This window comes from Dipodomys spectabilis, unplaced genomic scaffold, assembly GCF_019054845.1.
Source record: "Dipodomys spectabilis isolate Male_0828 unplaced genomic scaffold, ASM1905484v1 ptg000128l, whole genome shotgun sequence".
Classification (NCBI taxonomy): Eukaryota; Metazoa; Chordata; class Mammalia; order Rodentia; family Heteromyidae; genus Dipodomys; species Dipodomys spectabilis.
In genome coordinates, this window is record NW_024870805.1 from 768683 (window position 1) to 788528 (window position 19846).

Genomic DNA, 19846 nt, shown 5'->3' on the forward strand with positions numbered 1-19846 from the left:
CTGAGCTCTTTATTCAAATCATGAATTGTTTTCCTAATGTCATTGAATTGTCTCTCTGAATGCTCTGTATCTCATTGAGTTTCCTAAGAATTACTATTTGTCATTCTTTTGTGGGCAATGCATGGTTTCCTGTCTTAGAGGTCTTTTATCAGTCTGTCGTTTGTGGTGCTGAGATGTTCTCATTCACACGTGCTGTGTCCCTATTTATAGCTGCCCATGTGGGAACTCTGTTGTCCAGAATGGTGCTGTAGGTGCCTTTCATGGTGTTTCTCCAAGTATCCTTTGCTCTGCTCTGTGGCTCTGGCTTAGTGGATGTGGTTGCACAGCCCCTCGGATGCTTCTGCAGCTGTCCTTGATGGCTCTGGGCATGTGATCGGGTCAGAGCTGTGCCAAGGTGAGGGGCAGGGCAAAGCTTGAAGCCAGCACAAGGGGCCTGCTGTGGGGGGAGGGGCCTGCAGAGGGGGAGGGGTCTGCAGAGGGGAGGGGCCTGCTGTGGGGGAGGGGCCTGCTGTGGGGGAGGGGCCTGCTGTGGGGGGAGGGGCCTGCAGAGGGGGAAGGGTCTGCTGTGGGGGAAGGGTCTGCAGAGGGGGAAGGGTCTGCTGTGGGGGAGGGGCCTGCTGTGGGGGAGGGGCCTGCAGAGGGGGAGGGGTCAGCAGAGGGGGAGGGGCCTGCTGTGGGGGAGGGGTCTGCTGTGGGGGAGAGGCCTGCAGAGGGGGAGGGGCCTGCAGAGGGGGAGGGGCCTGCTGTGGGGGAGGGGCCTGCTGTGGGGAGAGGGGCCTGCAGAGGGGGAGGGGTCTGCAGAGGGGGAAGGGTCTGCAGAGGGGGAAGGGTCTGCTGTGGGGGAGGGGCCTGCAGAGGGGGAAGGGTCTGCAGAGAGGGAGGGGCCTGCTCTGGGGGAGGGGTCAGCAGAGGGGGAGGGGCCTGCTGTGGGGGAGGGGTCTGCTGTGGGGGAGGGGCCTGCTGTGGGGGAGGGGCCTGCAGAGGGGGAGGGGCCTGCTGTGGGGGAGGGGCCTGCAGAGGGGGAGGGGCCTGCAGAGGGGGAGGGGTCTTGGAGAGGGAGGGGTCTGTGGAGAGGGAGGGGCCTGCTGTGGGGGAGGGGTCTGCTGTGGGGAAGGGGCCTGCAGAGGGGGAGGGGTCTGTGGAGAGGGAGGGGTCTGTGGAGAGGGAGGGGCCTGCTGTGGGGGAGGGGTCTGCAGAGGGGGAGGGGCTTGCTGTGGGGGAGGGGTCTGTGGAGGGGGAGGGGCCTGCTGTTGGGGAGGGGTCTGCAGAGGGGGAGGGACCTGTGGAGGGGGAGGGGCCTGCGGAGGGGGAGGGGTCTGTAGAGGGGGAGGGGCCTGCTGTGGGGGAGGGGTCTGTGGAGGGGGAGGGGCCTGCTGTTGGGGAGGGGTCTGCAGAGGGGGAGGGACCTGTGGAGGGGGAGGGGCCTGCGGAGGGGGAGGGGTCTGCAGAGGGGGAGGGGCCTGCTGCAGGGCACACTCCCGCTTCCTTGCACCCTGCGCAGAAGCTGGCACGGGTCTCTGGCAGAGCGCAGGCTGCGTACGACGGGTCACTGCGGTGAGCCTGTCTGCTCTGGTCTTCAGTGATCAGGTCAGGAAGGAAAGAACGGAGCTGGGGTGTGGTGTGGGTCACATCCTGTCGCTGTGTGGCCTGGCCTCTGGGAGGGGTCTGGCATGTTTAACAAAGATCTGATCGTCCGAGGACATGGTGTCCAGAGGCCCCACAGGGCTGCGTGCTGACTCAGAAGCCCAGGGCCTCCTCCAGCCTAGGCCGGACGCTGACCAGCCTGGCCCCGTCAGAGTCCAGGGTCCTTGCATTTTCAGAAAGGTGGGAGCTGTAGCACACAAGGAACCAGGGCAGGAAGAGGCCGGCAAGGAAAACAGGGCTGAGCCATGAAGCTGTGACCCTGCTGAGCAAGAAGTTCACACCTTGCACTCCCACAAGCCCGGCCCTCAGGCTGCAGTCGCGTATGGACATGGGGCAGGGTCTGACAGGTCTCTTGTGGGTGTGGACATGGGGCAGGCTCTGACAGGTCTCTTGGACGCAGAGGTGGGCTGGATGCAGAGCCTGCCCTTCAACTGGCCTTTGTCCATCCGGCTTCTCAGCCCTCTTGGCGCCAGCAGCCTACCTGGTCCAGGAGGCCTTCCCAGCCCCCTGCCACATCACCGCCTGGCTGGGAGAGTTTCTCACGAGAGTCCCCACTTGTGTACTCCACAGACAGTGTGTGTGTGTGTGTGTGTATGTGTGTGTGCGTGTGTGTGCGCACGCACGCACCATCACACAGTCCCCGCCCCCGCCCTCCTGTCCACACAGCAGGCTCTAAATTCACCCGCGGGTCCGACGCACGCAGATGCTCCGAGGGCCTCCTATCTGTTTATATGTAACTTGCCTGCATACTCACCAGTTAGGAAATGCCTCCACATGTAAATGTGTGTGCACACACGTGCATGTGTGTGTGCATGTAAACATGTGTGTGAATATAACCTAAACTCTAGCACAGCAGAGATATTTAAAAACTGGCTTTTCACTGAAAATGTTCTAACATTAAAATGCCAGTGCACAGATCTCTATTGAGCAGAGTGTGTGGAGGCTCCTTTCTGGGGGAAGGATTGTCATCATGGGAGACCATCAATTAGACCACGGAGAGGAATGGCAATGAGGACTCAGACACCACCAGAGACTTTGCCAACCCCAGAGGATTTCACAAACGGTAAACAATTCTTGGTGCAATGCCAACAAAACAAAATTCTCTCTTGATTTGCATGGTAGTTATGTTCCTGGAAAAATCACTGCTCATTAAAGCTGCAAAAGAAATGGAACACAAGGCACCAGTTTTCATGCAAAGCAGGTCCAGTCCAAGGCTTGGGAAAGAAGACAGGAAAAGCAACGTTGTGAATCCCACAGGACGTGAGCAGCTCTTCCTCAGGCAGAGCTGCTGGGTCCTGGAGGCAAAAATGCCCAGCACGGTGGCAAGGGTGCTGTCAGGCAGATGCCAGGGGCTGAGGGTCAGGGAGCGCCTGGCCCCTGAGGAACTCACCACCACTGACACGGGGAGCCTGGCAGGGTGGCCAGCAGGCCTGCCGCCATAACCCCCGTGTCTGAGTACTTAGTACACACCGGACACATGTGCACCTGTGCACGTGCACACACACACACCTCACACCTGTGCATGTGCACACATGCACACAAGCTATGGATGATGAAGAAAAGCTGTCCCACGGAGGAGTGCAGCTCTGGACTATATTTCTTCCCCATGCTTGGTTTTAACACACCAAACAGAACATTATTGTAGAGTCTGTCCCATCACCTGCGTCTTGCCACTTGAAAAAAAGAGAAAAACGTTAGCATGCAGTGTTGAGCCGTCCTTAAAGCCAGACGTCACAGTGTGCACCATGTCAGCCTTTTCCAGAGATGATGAGTTGCAGGCCCCTGCCCCTGATCACACCAGCGAGGCGGAGGCTGCCAGGCGGAGTTGGAGAGAGGCCGCCTGCAGCGGCTCTGAGGCCCACAGGGCCTCCGGGACCAGCTGCCCTGGACGCAGGCTTCTCCACTGAGACAGAAGGGTTCAGCGTCCTTCCTCGGTGCGCTGCCGTCTTGAGACGTGTGCTTGGGATCGCTGCTTAGTTCTTGGTTCACGGCCCTTCTTGCATTGATTGTTTTCTGTCAAAAGCTGTGATATTAGCTCCTTAAATCAGAAACGGAAGCTACGAGCTGGCCTGGTTTGTTAATTTGCAGATGGCTGAAAAAAATCTTTACCTTGTTTTTTTCTTATGGAAACATGGTTTGATTCACAGAAATGTCACAAAAATGCCTCCTCTGGCGGCAGCGGGCCTCCCCTACCTGTCCCCTCCGACGTCCCGGGCTCCCTGGCCAGCCCCGCGGCGCCCGCCAGTTCTCACTGCTGGTCGTTTCCGGGTGCAGCCTCAGGTCTTGCCTCTGCTGGAGCCACACCACCCCTGTGAGCCGCCTCTTTCACGCGCTCACCCCAGGAATCGTTTCATTCTCTGCTCACCGTCTCTACTGAAACAGGACCGTTGAGAACTGTGACTGCTAAATTCAGAAAAACGCTTTTTGCCAGGCACAGTGGCTCATACTGTGGTCTCAGCCACACAAGAGGCAGAGGTCAGAAGAATTACAGTTCAGAGCCAATGCAAGCCGAGGGGGGGGGGTGGAGAAAGAGAGAGGGAGGGAGAGGGGGGGGGGAGAGGGAGGGAAGGGGAGGGCCTCATGATCTAGCTCCGCAGGAGTCATACCAGGACCATTGTGTCCTCAGCAGGTAAAGATGTAAGCCCCAATTCAAGGAAATAAAGTAAGAAGGATAGAAGCATGGCTTAGGAGGTAAGGGCTGCCACTCAAGCATGCTCCTCTGAGTTCAAACCTTAGTGTCACCTAAATAAAAAAGGTGTTTTCACAAAAGCAAAATGTGTCCCACTGAAGACAGCAGAAGGAAACAGCACAGAGGGGCCCCAGCCACCCCCCCCCGGAAACGGCCTCCCTCCACCCCTCCACCCCCCCCCCCAAAAACACCCTCCCTCCACCCCCTGGAAACGCCCTCCCTCCCCCCCCGGAAAACGCCCTCCCTGCACCTTTCCACCCCCCCCCCCCGAAAACACCCTCCCTCCACCCCCCGGAAACGCTCTCCCTCCATCCCCCGGAAAACGCCCCCCCTCCACCCCTCCATCCCCCCCGGAAACGCCCTCCCCTCCACCCCCTGGAAACGCCCTCCCTCCCCCCCTGGAAAACGCCCTCCCTGCACCTTTCCACTCCCCCCCCCCGGAAAACGCCCCCCCCTCCACCTCCCCCGGGAACACCCCCCCCCCCTCCACCCCCCCGGAAACGCCCTCCCTCCACCCCCCAGAAAATGCTCTCCCTCCACCCGAGCTGTCTTCACAGGACACGGCCCGCCCGCCCGCCCGCCCGCCCCAAGGCGCGTGAAGCGAGGTGTCCCGCACAGTGTGAATGTGTCCACAGGAGGCGTCAGGGCTGGGCAGGGCATGGCCGGGGCCGAGCTGCACTCTGGATGGCACGGGGGCTTTGCCAGAGGTGGAGGAGACGCCGCCTGGCACACAGATCCATCCCCTGTGACTCCCTGGCGGAGGAAGCCTGGCCGGCTGCTCCTGGCCTTCCCGCCCTATAGCTGTGAGCCCAGTGAACTTCAGCATAGAGGACGTGGCCTGCGGTGTCCAGTGATGACCCGAGAACCCAGACCAAGACACCCTCTCTGGAGCCTCTGCCCTTAGCTACACATCTTCTTCCTCTTACGTACCATCCCCTGCATGGTTGCCCTATCAGTCTGCCTACAAGGATAAGCTCCTGACCTGTTTTAATGTCTGACTAGCACAGAGTAGGTCATAAAGATTTCGGAAACAGTCAGCTGGAGGGGACTTGAGGACCCGTGCTGGCCCTGGGCCTGGCTGCCCTGGACAGTGGTAGAATTGAAGCCTCTGCCCAGCTGTGGGCTGTCTGAATAGAAGCACCGCAGTGGCAGGACGCGTCTGCCACCTCCCCCTGGGTGGGGAGCCGAGGGCACGCCTCCCGCGCCCCCTCCTGTGTGATTATCGAAGACGCCTTTCGCTGGAAGATACAGATAAGGAGCGTCAAGTGTCCAGAGCGGCCCCTTCTGCACTCATTACTCATCGTTTTTTCCCAGAGCTCAGACACACTTGCTGTCAGGAAGTGATGTCTCCCATGGAACCGAGGCGCTCGGCGGGCACACTGATGCCTATTTTCTCAATTAATAATTTGTTGAAGAGCCCTCTGCATGCACCAGACTCCAAACCATTCTGCCTGCCACTCCAGCCACTCTGCTATGCGGTCTGCAGCACCTTGGCTTTGACCAGGTCATTAATATTTCATAACGCCCTTTCCGCGTGGCTGTCCACCTCCAGCTCCAGAGTGTCTAGCTCAGTGACAGCATAAAGGTTTTAGGAGGGGCTGCAGTCGGCACCCAGCCCCTGGGGTGGGAGGTGCGGGGTCGGCACTCAGCCCCTGGGGTGGGAGGTGCGGGGTCGGCACCCAGCCCCTCGGGTGGGAGGTGCGGGGTCGGCACCCAGCCCCTGGGGTGGGAGGTGCGGGGTCGGCACCCAGCCCCTGGGGTGGGAGGTGCGGGGTCGGCACCCAGCCCCTCGGGTGGGAGGTGCGGGGTCGGCACCCAGCCCCTGGGGTGGGAGGTGCGGGGTCGGCACCCAGCCCCTGGGGTGGGAGGTGCGGGGTCGGCACCCAGCCCCTGGGGTGGGAGGTGCGGGGTGGGCACCAGGGGGCCATCTCCGCTCTCTGGTCTGCACCACGCCACACAGTGGGTTGCTTTACCCAACTGGAGGAAGTGCTGTGCATGTGGGAGGTGACCTGCAGACGTCACACCCAGCTCCGCTGTGTCCTCAGCTGTAAGTATCTCCCACCCCAGTCCCTGCCTGGGGGCCGGCGGTTATGTTGCTAAGCAGAGCACCTGACCGGGCCCCAAGCGCGGAGGGGTGATGAACGTGGTGAGGGCACCTGCCTTCTCTCGGCTCCCGCCCTGGCGGCCACACAGACACTCGAGTCTGCTGAGCCGCACACGGCAGGCCGCTTAGTGACTTCTGCCAAAAGCCCTGTGCTCACAGCCAACGTGGGGCTCCCTGTTGGAGGTGCTAGACCAGCAGGCTCTGGTCTGGACCAGCAGGCTCCAGTCTAGACCACTGGCTTCAGATGTTCTCAGGGCTGGAACAATAGCAGCATCGTTCTCAGGAGGAATAAACCTGAAACTCTGATTTAGGATGAGAGCACCAAGCCTGGAGACTTCCTCCTTCTGGGACTCCACCTCCTCCTTCCTGTCTCCAGTAGAGTGCCCCCTTCCCTGCCAGAAGCAGGCCAGGGTGGGCAGCGTGCGGGCTGTTTGCGAGTTCTCACGCCCGGTGTTCTGTTCTGTGGGTGTGGGTTTGGCTCATGGGGTCCACTCTGTCCACGTTGAGGAGCCTGAGTTCACAAAGCCACCCTTCAGTCCTGGAATACACTTGCCATCGCTGGCTTCGCGTGTGTCATAGAGAAGGCACCCGGGTCCCCTGCGTGGAAGATGGACAGGAGAATGTTGACCTGAGGACACACTGGAAGGCTGCTGTTGGGCAGGAGAGCGGCAGAGAGGCCTGCAGAGGCCGGCCACCACACTGCACGGGGCACAGGGACCCAGCTCCCGGCCTTCCGGAGGGGACAGGGCAGAGGCAGTACAGGTGATGGCATTTGGCACCCAGAATTAAGCCTCTGCTCTTTCATTAGCTTGAAAAGAAGGGATTGGTGGTAAGACCAGGGTCTTCTCGCCGCGTCCCTTTCTTCTCCAATTTTCTCAAATTTCCGTTTTCGACTTCCTTTTATACCAAAAGGAAATGTCTGAATGAGGGAATGCCCCCGGCTGCGGGGCATTTGTGCTGGCTCGTTCTTTCTTTTCCCATCGTGTTGTCACTTTTGCAGGAGGAGGAGCTGGCGCTTTTGCCCGGTGAGCTCGGCGCTGGAGGCGGCGCCGCGGCTGACTTGCTGTCTCTGCCTCCAGGTGCCCCAGGATGAGTGGGGGGGGTACCCCGCGGGCAGCGGCAAGGAAGAGGAGATCCCCTGCCGCAGGATGAGGAGCGGCAGCTACATCAAAGCCATGGGGGACGAGGAGAGTGCCGAGTCCGACTCCAGCCCCAAGACATCCCCGACGGCCGCGCTCCTCCCCGAGCCCCTGCTGAAGTCCATGGCCGCCCGGCCCCTCGGGGACCTGCAGAGGTAAGCCGCCCGCCCCGCCCCGCCTTCGCCCGCCCTGCGGGAGCCGCGTGCGGATCCTGCCAGCAGCCGTGCGCTGGGCCTCGGTTATCTGTTCACCCTGGCACGGCCCGCGAGGGCTGCAGGACGGGTCCTAGCGCTACACACCCGGGCCAAAGTCTGCTTTGCACATTTCCCCAGAGATGCCACTCCCTGCAGTGCAGATGAAACTGTGCGGGAAGTGAGGCTGTGGAGAGGCTCCGCGCAGCTGCGAACGGGGCGGGGCTGGGTCCACCCCGCTCCCCCGCCCGCAGTGGGGCGTGCGTGGCAGGCGGGTGGCGGCTCTGGGTGGCACAGCGGCCCGGCGCCGACGCCCCGCGGGGGCCGCCCTGTGGTGAAGCAGGATGTAGGAACTGTCTAATTAACCCTCTCCAGCAAGCGGTGTAAATGGGCCACTTCACTCTAGAGTTCATTTTATACTCGGGCTTTACACAAAACCCATCGATCGTCCTGAACGCGCTGTAAGGCGTGGCTGGGCGCGGCTGGGCGTGGCCGGGCTGGGCGTGGCCGGGCTGGGCGTGGCCGGGCGCGGCTGGGCGTGGCCGGGCTGGGCGTGGCCGGGCTGGGCGTGGCCGGGCGGGGCTGGGCGTGGCCGGGCGGGGCTGGGCGTGGCCGGGCTGGGCGTGGCCGGGCGGGGCTGGGCGGGGCCGGGCCGGGCGTGGCCGGGCCGGGCGCGGCTGGGCGTGGCCGGGCTGGGCGTGGCCGGGCCGGGCGTGGCCGGGCTGGGCGGGGCCGGGCCGGGCGGGGCCGGGCCGGGCGGGGCGGGGCGTGGCCGGGCTGGGCGGGGCCGGGCTGGACATGGCCGGGCGGGGCCGGGCCGGGCTGGGCGTGGCCGGGCCAGGTTGGGCATGGCCGGGCCGAGCTGGGCGTGGCTGGGCTGGGCGTGGCCGGGCTGGGCGTGGCCAGGCTGGGCATGGCCGGGCCGGGCTGGGTGTGGCTGGGCTGGGCGTGGCTGGGCGCGGCTGGGCTGGGCGTGGCTGGGCTAGGCGGGGCCGGGCGGGGCCGGGCTGGGCGGGGCCGGGCCGAGCTGGGCGTGGCTGGGCTGGGCGTGGCGGGGCTGGGCGGGGCCGGGCTGGGCGGGGCCGGGCTGGGCGGGGCCAGGTTGGGCATGGCCGGGCCGAGCTGGGCGTGGCTGGGCTGGGCATGGCCGGGCGTGGCTGGACCGGGCCCTGAGGCTGTGCCTATTTTCCCTCCTGAGAGCCCGCTGCAGATCAGGAAACAGGAAGGGGAGGGGCTGTGCCTACAGAATGCTGTGTGTCTGCGTCTTATAGTCGGCGGCCAGGCTGTGCAGCAGGACGGTGGCTGCACTACACCCCTCCTCCCACCAACTCCCCCACCCCCTCCCTGCCGGCCGAGGGGCTCCAGCCTGGTCATGGAAAACCTCTCTGTGTGAGGGCTACAGATATTCAGCTTCCAAGAGCTCAGGCTCTTAGACCAATGCCAGAATCTTTCTGCTGAAAGCTGCCTTCCCTCAGCCAGGGGAGGGAGGAGGGAGGGAGGGAGGGAGGGCGGGAGGGAGGAGGGAGGGAGGGCGGGAGGGAGGGCGGGAGCAGAGGAATGGGGGCAGATGGGGGGAGACCAGCCACCGGGACGTCCCAGACACAGTGTCAGAGCCTTTCAAAGCAGCTGCCTGTGTTCAGAAACCATCTAGGAAACGCCTCCAGACCTGTGCCCACAGGCCTCGGCTCACGGCGTTCCTGACGCCTGGTCTCTGTCCTGCCTTTGGCTGAGCCCTGCAGACCCTTCAGCCACTGCTTCTGGCAAATGTCCCACCACGTTCCTGAGTCTCACGTTCCTGAGTCACGGGCCTGTTCCCCTGTGGCCTGAGCCAAGACCTCAGAGGTGGTGCACAGAGGTGCCTTCCGCCCGCCCTGCAGCAGCCCCTCCTCCCAGCGGCCGGCCCTGCAGACCCTGGCCGGCTCCCAGGTCCCCTCCCTGTGGCCGGCTCCCAGGTGCCCCCTCCCTGTGGCCGGCTCCCAGGTGCCCCCTCCCTGTGGCCGGCTCCCAGGTGCCCCCTCCCTGTGGCCGGCTCCCAGGTCCTCTCCCTGTGGCCGGCTCCCAGGTGCCCCCTCCCTGTGGCCGGCTCCCAGGTGCCCCCTCCCTGTGGCCGGCTCCCAGGTCCCCTCTCCCTGTGCCCGGCTCCCAGGTCCCCTCCCTGTGGCCGGCTCCCAGGTCCTCTCCCTGTGCCCGGCTCCCAGGTCCCCTCCCTGTGGCCGGCTCCCAGGTCCCCTCCCTGTGGCCGGCTCCCAGGTCCCCTCTCCCTGTGGCCGGCTCCCAGGTCCCCTCCCTGTGGCCGGCTCCCAGGTGTCCTCTCCCTGTGGCCGGCTCCCAGGTGCCCTCTCCCTGTGGCCCGCTCCCAGGTGCCCTCTCCCTGTGGCCGGCTCCCAGGTCCCCTCTCCCTGTGGCCGGCTCCCAGGTCCCCTCTCCCTGTGGCCGGCTCCCAGGTGCCCTCTCCCTGTGGCCAGCTCCCTCACCCCCTGCTGCTCTGAGAAGCCACAGGCCAGGGTGACTTCCGCCTCAGCCCCCTGCAGACTCTGTGCTGATGCTGCACACACTCCCCACTCCACGAACACTGGGATGAATCTAGTCCTGACGGACCACCGGTCACAGTCAGCGCTGGCGAGCCGCACAAGTAAAGGTCTGTGACAGACACCTGTAAACCCACCGCCCTTACACACCCAACAAAACAAGCCACGACGCAGAAGGAGGCCAAAGCAGCCCACATCCACGCTGTGGCCGGGAAGGAGCCAGACGCCGGCCTTCCAGAGGCACCGCACACCTGAGCTGTGCACGTGTTCAGTTAATGGGAACCATATGCTCCCGGAGGGGGTCCTGCCCCGTGTGGGCAGGTGGTGTCTGTCAGGGGAGACGAGGTCGTGATCGGTGCCAGCCCGGGGGGGGGTCCCCTCCAGGAGCCAGGCAGGGCACCACGTCAGAGCAGGAGGTGGGCCCACTTGGCGTGTGTCCTCAGGCTCCCGCCGCCAAGCCGCGGCTCCACGCACGCCAGGTGCCACATTCCCGCATAGGCGGTTCGCACCGCGCTGGTGAGGGCATAGGGGTCACGTGCATGGCCGCGGTGGGCAGCAGTGGTTGTGTGCTAGGTGGTGGTGAGTGTCGTGCTGGGTGTGGCTCGGGTGGGTGTGGGCACGGGTGGTTGTGGCTGGGTGGGTGTGGCTGGGTGTGGCTCGGGTGGGTGTGGCTCGGGTGGGTGTGGCTCGGGTGGGTGTGGCTGGTTGTGGCTGGGTGGGTGTGGCTGGGTGTGGCTCGGGTGGGTGTGGCTCGGGTGGGTGTGGCTGGTTGTGGCTGGGTGGGTGTGGCTCGGGTGGGTGTGGCTGGTTGTGGCTGGGTGGGTGTGGCTGGGTGTGGCTCTGGTGGGTATGGCTCGGGTAGGTGTGGCTGGTTGTGGCTGGGTGGGTGTGGCTCGGGTGGGTGTGGGCACGGGTGGGTGTGGCTCTGGTGGGTGTGGCTGGGTGTGGCTGGGTGGGTGTGGCTCGGTGGGTGTGGCTCGGGTGGGTGTGGCTCGGGTGGGTGTGGCTCGGGTGGTGTGGCTGGTGTGCGCTCGGGTGGCCATGACATCTGTGGCCCTGTGGTAGGTTGCGTGGTGTGTGCATGTGTTCCAGTGGCGGCTTGTGTACGCGCCGTGGCTTCAGGAGTCTTAGGAAAGCCAGAGCTTCTCTGTGGTGCTGAGCATATTCATCAGGCTCTCCAGCGGAAACAAACGCAGCCGGACAGGATGTGTGTGCGCGTGCGTGCGCACGTGTGCATGTGTATGCATGCCTACACACCTGAGTACATGTAGGCGATTTCACGTGTGCGCTAGGGTCGACCTGAGACAGGAGACCGGAGTTTGATGTCTTGTCTTCTACGCCCTCTAGTATGTTTTAGTAGCCACACCTTGTGCAGAAGTGGATGATTCCTGTTGAAAATTGGCCACAGTTCAGATAGATTTGGGGTCAGTGGCCACTCCACAGACCATTCTGCCATCCTGGATTCCTGTGTGCCTTCTGTCTGTCCTTGCCGTAGGATGGGCGGGTACAGGCCCAGCCCTCTCCCCCCCCACCCCCACCCCCCCCACCCCGCGTCCTGGGCTTCCAGCGGCATGCACAGGGCTGCTGGGCCCAGGACACGCAGACATGTTTCCAGGGCCCACACTCCCCCTGCTGCCTGTCTGCCCTCTGCCACCCCACAGCACCCCGGGTCGCCATCGACAGAGACCGCACGGGTCCCACAGGGACCTCTGCCAGGACGCACGCTCCACTCTGGAGCTCACACCACAGTGTAAATAAACAGGAGCAAACGAGAAAGCCATAATTCACACTCACGCCCCACCATGCATCCTGAGGCAGCGCGCACGCACCTGGGCCAGGGCCACCTGGACCAGAGGACTGCTGCGGGAAGGAGGGCATCGGTGGGCCTCACCCCCAGCACCTCCCAGACCGGCCTCTGCTCATCCTCGGCACGCGCCGTCACCGAGGACAGCTGTGCAAGCTCCTGTCCTGCCTTCACGGTGGAGCGTCGCCGGCCCTCCCGTGTGAGCCACAGGGCCCTTGCCCTGCCGAGCCGGCGCCACGCTGCAGCGGCTTCCTGACCACAGGCCCCAGGCTGTCACTGACAGCCAGTTCACACCTGTCCTGACTCAAAAATACACCTGGCTCACACCTGTCATCCTAGCTACTCAGGAGGCTGAGCTCTGAGGATCACGATTCAAAGCCAGTCCGGGCAGGAAAGTCCATGAGACCCTTTTTTTTATTGTGAAAATACCATATGGAGGAGCTACAATTACATGAGCAACATAATGAGTACATTTCTTATCAAGCATTGTTGCCTCCTCTGTTTCCCCTTCCCATCCCTTCCCATCCCCCCTTTCCCCCATGAGACAGACTCTTACCTAGAATTAACCACCAGAAAACCGGAAGTGGTGCTATGGCTCAAGTGATAGAGCACTCACCTTGAGCTGAAGAGCTGAGGGACAGCACCCAAGCCCAGAGTTCAAGCCCCACAACCCGAAGAAAAAGAAATGCATCTAGCTATGCTACTCTTGCTGCTTGAAAGTCAACTGTCTGGCCACTTACCTTTAATTATGAAAGCTCAAAAAAGCCTTCACTCACTGCTTTTCCACCTCCTCAAACCAGTCTGTGAGTGATCCACCCAAAGTACACGCTCCTTCCTCTGGAAACGCGCCTCCTTCCTCTGGAAACGCACCTGCTTCCTCTGGAAACGCACCTGCTTCCTCTGGAAACGCACCTGCTTCCTCTGGAAACGCACCTCCTTCCTCTGGAAACGCACCTCCTTCCTCTGGAAACGCACCTGCTTCCTCTGGAAACGCACCTGCTTCCTCTGGAAATGCACCTGCTTCCTCTGGAAACGCACCTGCTTCCTCTGGAAACGCACCTGCTTCCTCTGGAAACGCACCTCCTTCCTCTGGAAACGCACCTCCTTCCTCTGGAAACGCACCTGCTTCCTCTCTGCCTCCTTCACACCACCCCCACTGTCCCTCCCAGGAAAGCTGCTCATTCTCCCTGCTGCTCCTCTCCATTCATGGTCTCCTGAAGCAACAGCATCAGTCTCAGAATCCGGCTGAGAAAGTCGAAGGGACACTTAGCAGCTCTGCCTAACAGTGGGAGCTCGTCAGCCCTCCCTCCCTGTTTCATTCCCCTATCAGGCATTTCTCAGTGCTGGTGTTCTCCGGTTTCTCCGTGTAGCAGTTATAACTTTGAGTTATGACTCAGAGCTGCTTTTTGTTTGGGGTCTTGTAACGTTCTTTGAGACAGTGCCTCACTCAATAGCCCAGTAGTTCCTTGAATCTCTCTCTCCTTCTGCTTCCCAAGTGCTGGGCAGGGAGTCAGCACCGGGGGCCTGGTAGCTACTCGTTATCTCCTGTGGCTTTCTTTCCTCCCTGATGGGTCAGACGTAAGGACAGCCTACACCCATGCCTTTTTATTAACCACAGTAATCATTGTGCTGTGACATTTGGTGGACATCGCTATCTGACTAGAGTATCTTCCTTGTTCTGTATAAAACACTGTTATTTTAGCTTCACATGCACACAGGGCTAGCGAATACTTGATTAGCTGCAGTCAAGAGCAGATGATAGATCTGCCTTTCTATTGATCCTTACATTTCTATTATGGACTACTCAAATTCCTTATTAAACTCAGCATTTATCATTAAGTGTCGCAGTTGTACATAGAATCTTTCTGAGAGTCACAGCAGCAAATGACTGCCTTCCACAGAGAGCCAATCTGGCAGTGAGACACCTAGAAAGTCGGTGACAGTTCCCTGAGCCCCTGGCAAACCTACCACCAGACTTGGGAGGTGGCGGGAGAGGGTCCCGATGTCCCTAGCCCTCATAGAGCCGCATGATATCAGGGGAAGAGATGGGGGAGAGAAGCGTATGTACCACCTGACTTCCCCCACAGGGCCACAGAAGGCCGGTTTCTCTGGACTAGAATGATCCACTCAGCACACTTCCCCCTGCTCACATTCCTACAGAGGGTGTGAACACCTTCTGTCTGTATCTAATGGCATTTGTTGATAGTTCTCTTCTCTGCAACAGCCTGTGTGATTTGAAGTTGCATTGTCCAGATGGCGAATGCTAGATGTAGTTGTTGGCCATCTGTACAAACCCTTCCCCTGCTTTCCACTGGACTGGTGTTGAGTTCCCTCCATGTCCAGATTTTAATCCATCATCAGAGGGATGCTTGGACAATGTGCACTCCTTTCTGCAGGCCACGGCTTCCCCTGTAGGCTGAGTTCCTGCTGAGTGGCATTTTAGTTTAATACAATCTCATTTGTCTCTCCTTTGCTTCTCATTTACAGGCATCACAGAAAAATAGCCTGCCACAAATGTCTTGAAGAGTTTTCTACATTTTTCCTTCTGGTTGTTTCTGTGTTCTAGGTTTCGGGTATGACTCTCTCACTCATTCTGGCTTGATTCTTCTGCAGGGTAAGAAAGTGGTACCCAGATTCCATCTTCTACATAGAAACTCAACAGAGAAATTATCACTATAGGGAAAAACCAACTGAAATTTCAAGAACAGAAAATATAGTATCTGAAAATTTACTACATGTGTTTAAGAGCAGATGGAGATAATAGGAAAGGGCTAGTAATTTGAAAACAAGTTAATAGACATGATCAAATCTGAAAAAAACACTGTAACTAAATATTGAAGAAGACACATGCCAAGCCAGCACAGTGTCCTGAGTTCAATGCCTGTAACGAAATGAAATGAGGACTGGAAGAAGAGAAGAGTTGACAGGCACAGGTCAGAACAACAGGGCAAAGACATTTTTAATTAAACAAGTTTTCATAAATTCAGTTTTAAAAAATCAGGCCAAAAATGCTCAAGGAAGGCTAAGCAGATAAGTTGGAAGAGTTGCCTGCCAAACTGCAGAGAGCCAGCGAGGAAGGCAAGCGAGGAAGCCCCAACACAGAGTCTGTGCATACAGGGATGAGTGTGATACGGCTGGTCTTAGAAGAAATGAGACCCAGAAGACAATGATCCCCCAACGCACCTATTGATCTAGAATTAGATCACCAACAGAAACTTACTGCAAATAAGAACTCGCAACCACACGCACCGAAAGCAAGAGAATGCTGGCAGAGCTGCCTCGCTCCCAGCCCCGGGAGGTGTTAGGACAACGATTATGAGAGGTGCAGACAGACATACACATGGCACGCTCATCAGAACACCCAATGGTGATAAATCTTTGCACACCTAATTCACGGCACTACATTAAACTGGAGTTGATGTCGACATTGGGAGGGAAAGCTCCCTCGGACCGCTGGAGCTGAGTTTGCGTTGTGGGTCCAAGCTGTGAGCTGTCCTGACCCCATGACCTGCCGTGAAGTCATGCTACACAGAGCTTCTGCAGACAGCCACCCCATCACATTTGATAAAATCCACATCTGTGGATGCACACCTCACAGTGTTTGTGCAAGACAAACTTGTCTGTCAGAGACCCAAGTTCCTGGGTGACCCTCTGAGCCTGGGTTTGAACTGTTGTGTCCTAGGGGTCAGGCAGAAAAGAGGGGAGCAAACTGCAGGCCTGCACACGATGTAGGCACCTGGAGACCTGAAAGACAAAGGAAAAAGGGAGGGAACTTGTGTTGAGCCAGAGTTGCAGGGAGAGGCGGGAGGCAGGACCACAGTGGATGTGGATGTGATCTCAGAGCCCAGGCACCTCGCACTCTCCGGAGGAGATGTGACGGGCGGTCCAGGAGGTGACCTCAGAGCCTGGGTCCTTTGCTGACTCAGTCAGATGATTGACAGTCAGGTGACTCCTGGCTTCAGGCAGGGGGAGAGGAAAAGGGAAGGCTGTTCTCCGGGGCAGACCTCCTGAGAACTCACACATTACCTTTGTGTCTCCTTCTTTGTAGCCAGAGCTACCTGCAAGCTGCAAGCGAGGTGCCCATCCCTCACAGCCTGGACCCCTCTGCCGGCTACAACTCCCCAAAGTTCCGCTCCAGGAACCAGAGCTACATGCGGGCCGTGAGCACCCTGAGTCAGGCCAGCTGCGTGAGCCAGGTGCGCCCTCACCCTCCTCTCCCTCCCCTCCCAGGGCCTCCGCGGCACCCTGCCAGCTGGGACTGTGGGCTCAGTTCCCAAGGTCAACTCCAAGCACCTCAGTCCTGAACCCATGGGAGGGAAGCCACCAGGCGCCCAGGACGCCCTCCCCGCAGGAGCACACCTGGGCCTCAGCTACACCACCAGGAAAACTCCGGGCCGAGGCCTGCTACTGGCCTTGGAAGTCAGTGCTGCATTTGAACAGCCTTCTCTCCACCCACAGATAAAGACTTCCTTCTAAGTTACCTCCCTTTTAGTCAAGGGAACTAGTTGGCCAAAATACTGCTTTTAAAAGCAGGTGTGGTCCCAGAGAGTATATACAGATACCAATACATGGGGAACTTTCCTCTTCCTTCTTCTCCTTCTTCTCTTTCCCTCTCCTCCCCCTTAGTGAAGTCAACATGGGATCTCCAAAAATAAGTCAGTAGAAATAACATCTTCACATGCCTGTCTCTATGGAGAGATGTAAATGATGGTGAAGTGGAAAAGCTGGGTGTATGGGGGTAGCGTTGAATTCTAGATTGTTTCTATTGCTGACTTCTGAGATGCGACTTGACTTTTAATTCTGACAAAGTCCGTATTCCTACATAATGTGGTCCTGGGGGTGCTAGCAGGCAGCTGTGACACAGCCATGCACACAGGGGTGACCTGCACACAGGGATGACCGTGCACACAGGGGTGACCTGCACACAGGGGTGACCATATGACTGTGCACACAGGGGTTACCATGCACACAGGGGTGACCTGCACACAGGGGTTACCATGCACACAGGGGTGACCTGCACACAGGGGTGACCTGCACACAGGGGTGACCTGCACACAGGGGTGACCTGCACACAGGGATGACCGTGCACACAGGGATGACCTGCACACGGGTGACCGTATGACTGTGCACACAGGGGTGACCTGCACACAGGGGTGACCTGCACACAGGGGTGACCTGCACACAGGGGTGACCTGCACACAAGGGTGACCGTGCACACAGGGATGACCTGCACACAGGGGTGACCTGCACACAGGGATGACCTGCACACAGGGGTGACCTGCACACAGGGTGACCGTATGACTGTGCACACAGGGGTGACCTGCACACAGGGGTGACCTGCACACAGGGGTGACCTGCACACAGAGGTGACCTGCACACAGGGGTGACCTGCACACAGGGGTGACCTGCACACAGGGATGACCTGCACACAGGGGTGACCTGCACACAGGGGTGAACGTGCACACAGGGATGACCTGCACACGGGGGTGACCTGCACACAGGGATGACCTGCACACAGGGATGACCGTGCACACAGGGATGACCTGCACACAGGGATGACCTGCACACAGGGGTGACCTGCACACAGGGGTGACCGTATGACTGTGCACACAGGGGTGACCTGCACACAGGGGTGACCTGCACACAGGGGTGACCGTGCACACAGGGGTGACCTGCACACAGGGGTGACTGTGCACACAGGGGTGACCTGCACACAGGGGTGACTGTGCACACAGGGGTGACCTGCACACAGGGATGACCTGCACACAGGGGTTACCATGCACACAGGGGTGACCTGCACACAGGGATGACCTGCACACAGGGGTGACCTGCACACAGGGGTAACCTGCACACAGGGGTGACCTGCACACAGGGGTGACCTGCACACAGGGATGACCTGCACACAGGGGTGACCTGCACACAGGGGTGACCTGCACACAGAGGTGACCTGCACACAGGGGTGACCTGCACACAGGGGTGACCTGCACACAGGGGTGACCTGCACACAGGGGTGACCTGCACACAGGGGTGACCTGCACACAGGGTGACCGTATGACTGTGCACACAGGGGTGACCTGCACACAGGGGTGACCTGCACACAGGGGTGACCTGCACACAGGGGTGTCTGTACACAGGGGTGACCGTATGACTGTGCACACAGGGGTGACCTGCACACAGGGGTGACCGTATGACTGTGCACACAGGGGTGACCTGCACACAGGGGTGACCGTATGACTGTGCACACAGGGATGACCTTGCACTGTGAGAACGCACACCAGGCTATGATAACCACTGGTGATTAGAATGCACATGTACTGCAGAGCATAAAGAACACTGTGATGGCCTGCCATGCTCTGAGGATGCACACCACGCTATGAATGTGCACAGCACAGTGTGAATGCACATACCACAGTGTGAGCTGCACACCACGCCACGCTGTGAATGTGCACACGCCACACCGTGAATGTGCACACGCCACACCGTGAATGTGCACACGCCACACCGTGAATGTGCACACCACACCGTGAATGTGCAGATCACACTGTGAATGTGCACACGCCACACTGTGAATGTGCACACGCCACACCGTGAATGTGCACATGCCACACTGTGAATGTGCACACGCCACACTGTGAATGTGCACACGCCACACCATGAATGTGCACACGCCACACTGTGAATGTGCACACCGCAGTGTGAATGTGCAGATCACACTGTGAATGTGCACACTACACCGTGAATGTGCAGATCACACTGTGAATGTGCACACTACACTGTGAATGTGCACACCACACTGTGATTGTGCACACCACACTGTGAATGTGCAGACCACACTGTGAATTGCAGATCACACTGTGAATGCGCACACCACACTGTGAATGTGCACACGCCACACTGCGAATGTGCACACCACACTGTGAATGTGCACACCACACTGTGAATGCGCACACCACACTGTGAATGTGCACATGCCACGCTGTGAATGTGCACACCACACTGTGAATGTGCGCTCCACGCTGTGAATGTGCACACCACACTGTGAATGTGCACGCCACGCTGTGAATGTGCACACCACACTGTGAATGTGCGCGCCACGCTGTGAATGTGCACACCACACTGTGAATGTGCGCGCCATGCTGTGAATGTGCACACCACACTGTGAATGTGCAGATCACACTGTGAATGTGCACACGCCACACTGTGAATGTGCAGATCACACTGTGAATGTGCACACGCCACACTGTGAATGTGCAGATCACACTGTGAATGTGCACACTACACTGTGATTGTGCACACCACACTGTGAATGTGCACACGCCATGCTGTGAATGTGCAGATCACACTGTGAATGTGCACGCACCACACTGTGAATGTGCACACCACACTGTGAATGTGCACACGCCACGCTGTGAATGTGCACACCACACTGTGAATGTGCACACGCCACGCTGTGAATGTGCACACCACGCTGTGAATGTGCACGCGCCACGCTGTGAATGTGCACACGCCACACTGTGAATGTGCACGCCACGCTGTGAATGTGCACACCACACTGTGAATGTGCACACGCCACGCTGTGAATGTGCAGATCACACTGTGAATGTGCACACGCCACGCTGTGAATGTGCACACCACACTGTGAATGTGCACACGCCACGCTGTGAATGTGCACACCACACTTGAATGTGCACACGCCACGCTGTGAAGATGCACACAACTTGTCAGTACGTATACCAAAAGGAAGCCC

The 19846-nt window shown here is 59.6% G+C and overlaps 1 protein-coding gene across 1 annotated transcript in view; it reads left to right on the forward strand.

Annotated features, from left to right (window-relative positions):
- The window catches only part of Dlgap2 (DLG associated protein 2), a 506330-nt gene that overhangs the window by 438364 nt on the left and 48120 nt on the right, over positions 1 to 19846 (forward strand). The window contains 2 exon segments of the mRNA XM_042689885.1: positions 7517 to 7731; positions 16148 to 16295. Of these exon segments, the coding sequence (XP_042545819.1) occupies positions 7517 to 7731; positions 16148 to 16295 (363 nt within the window).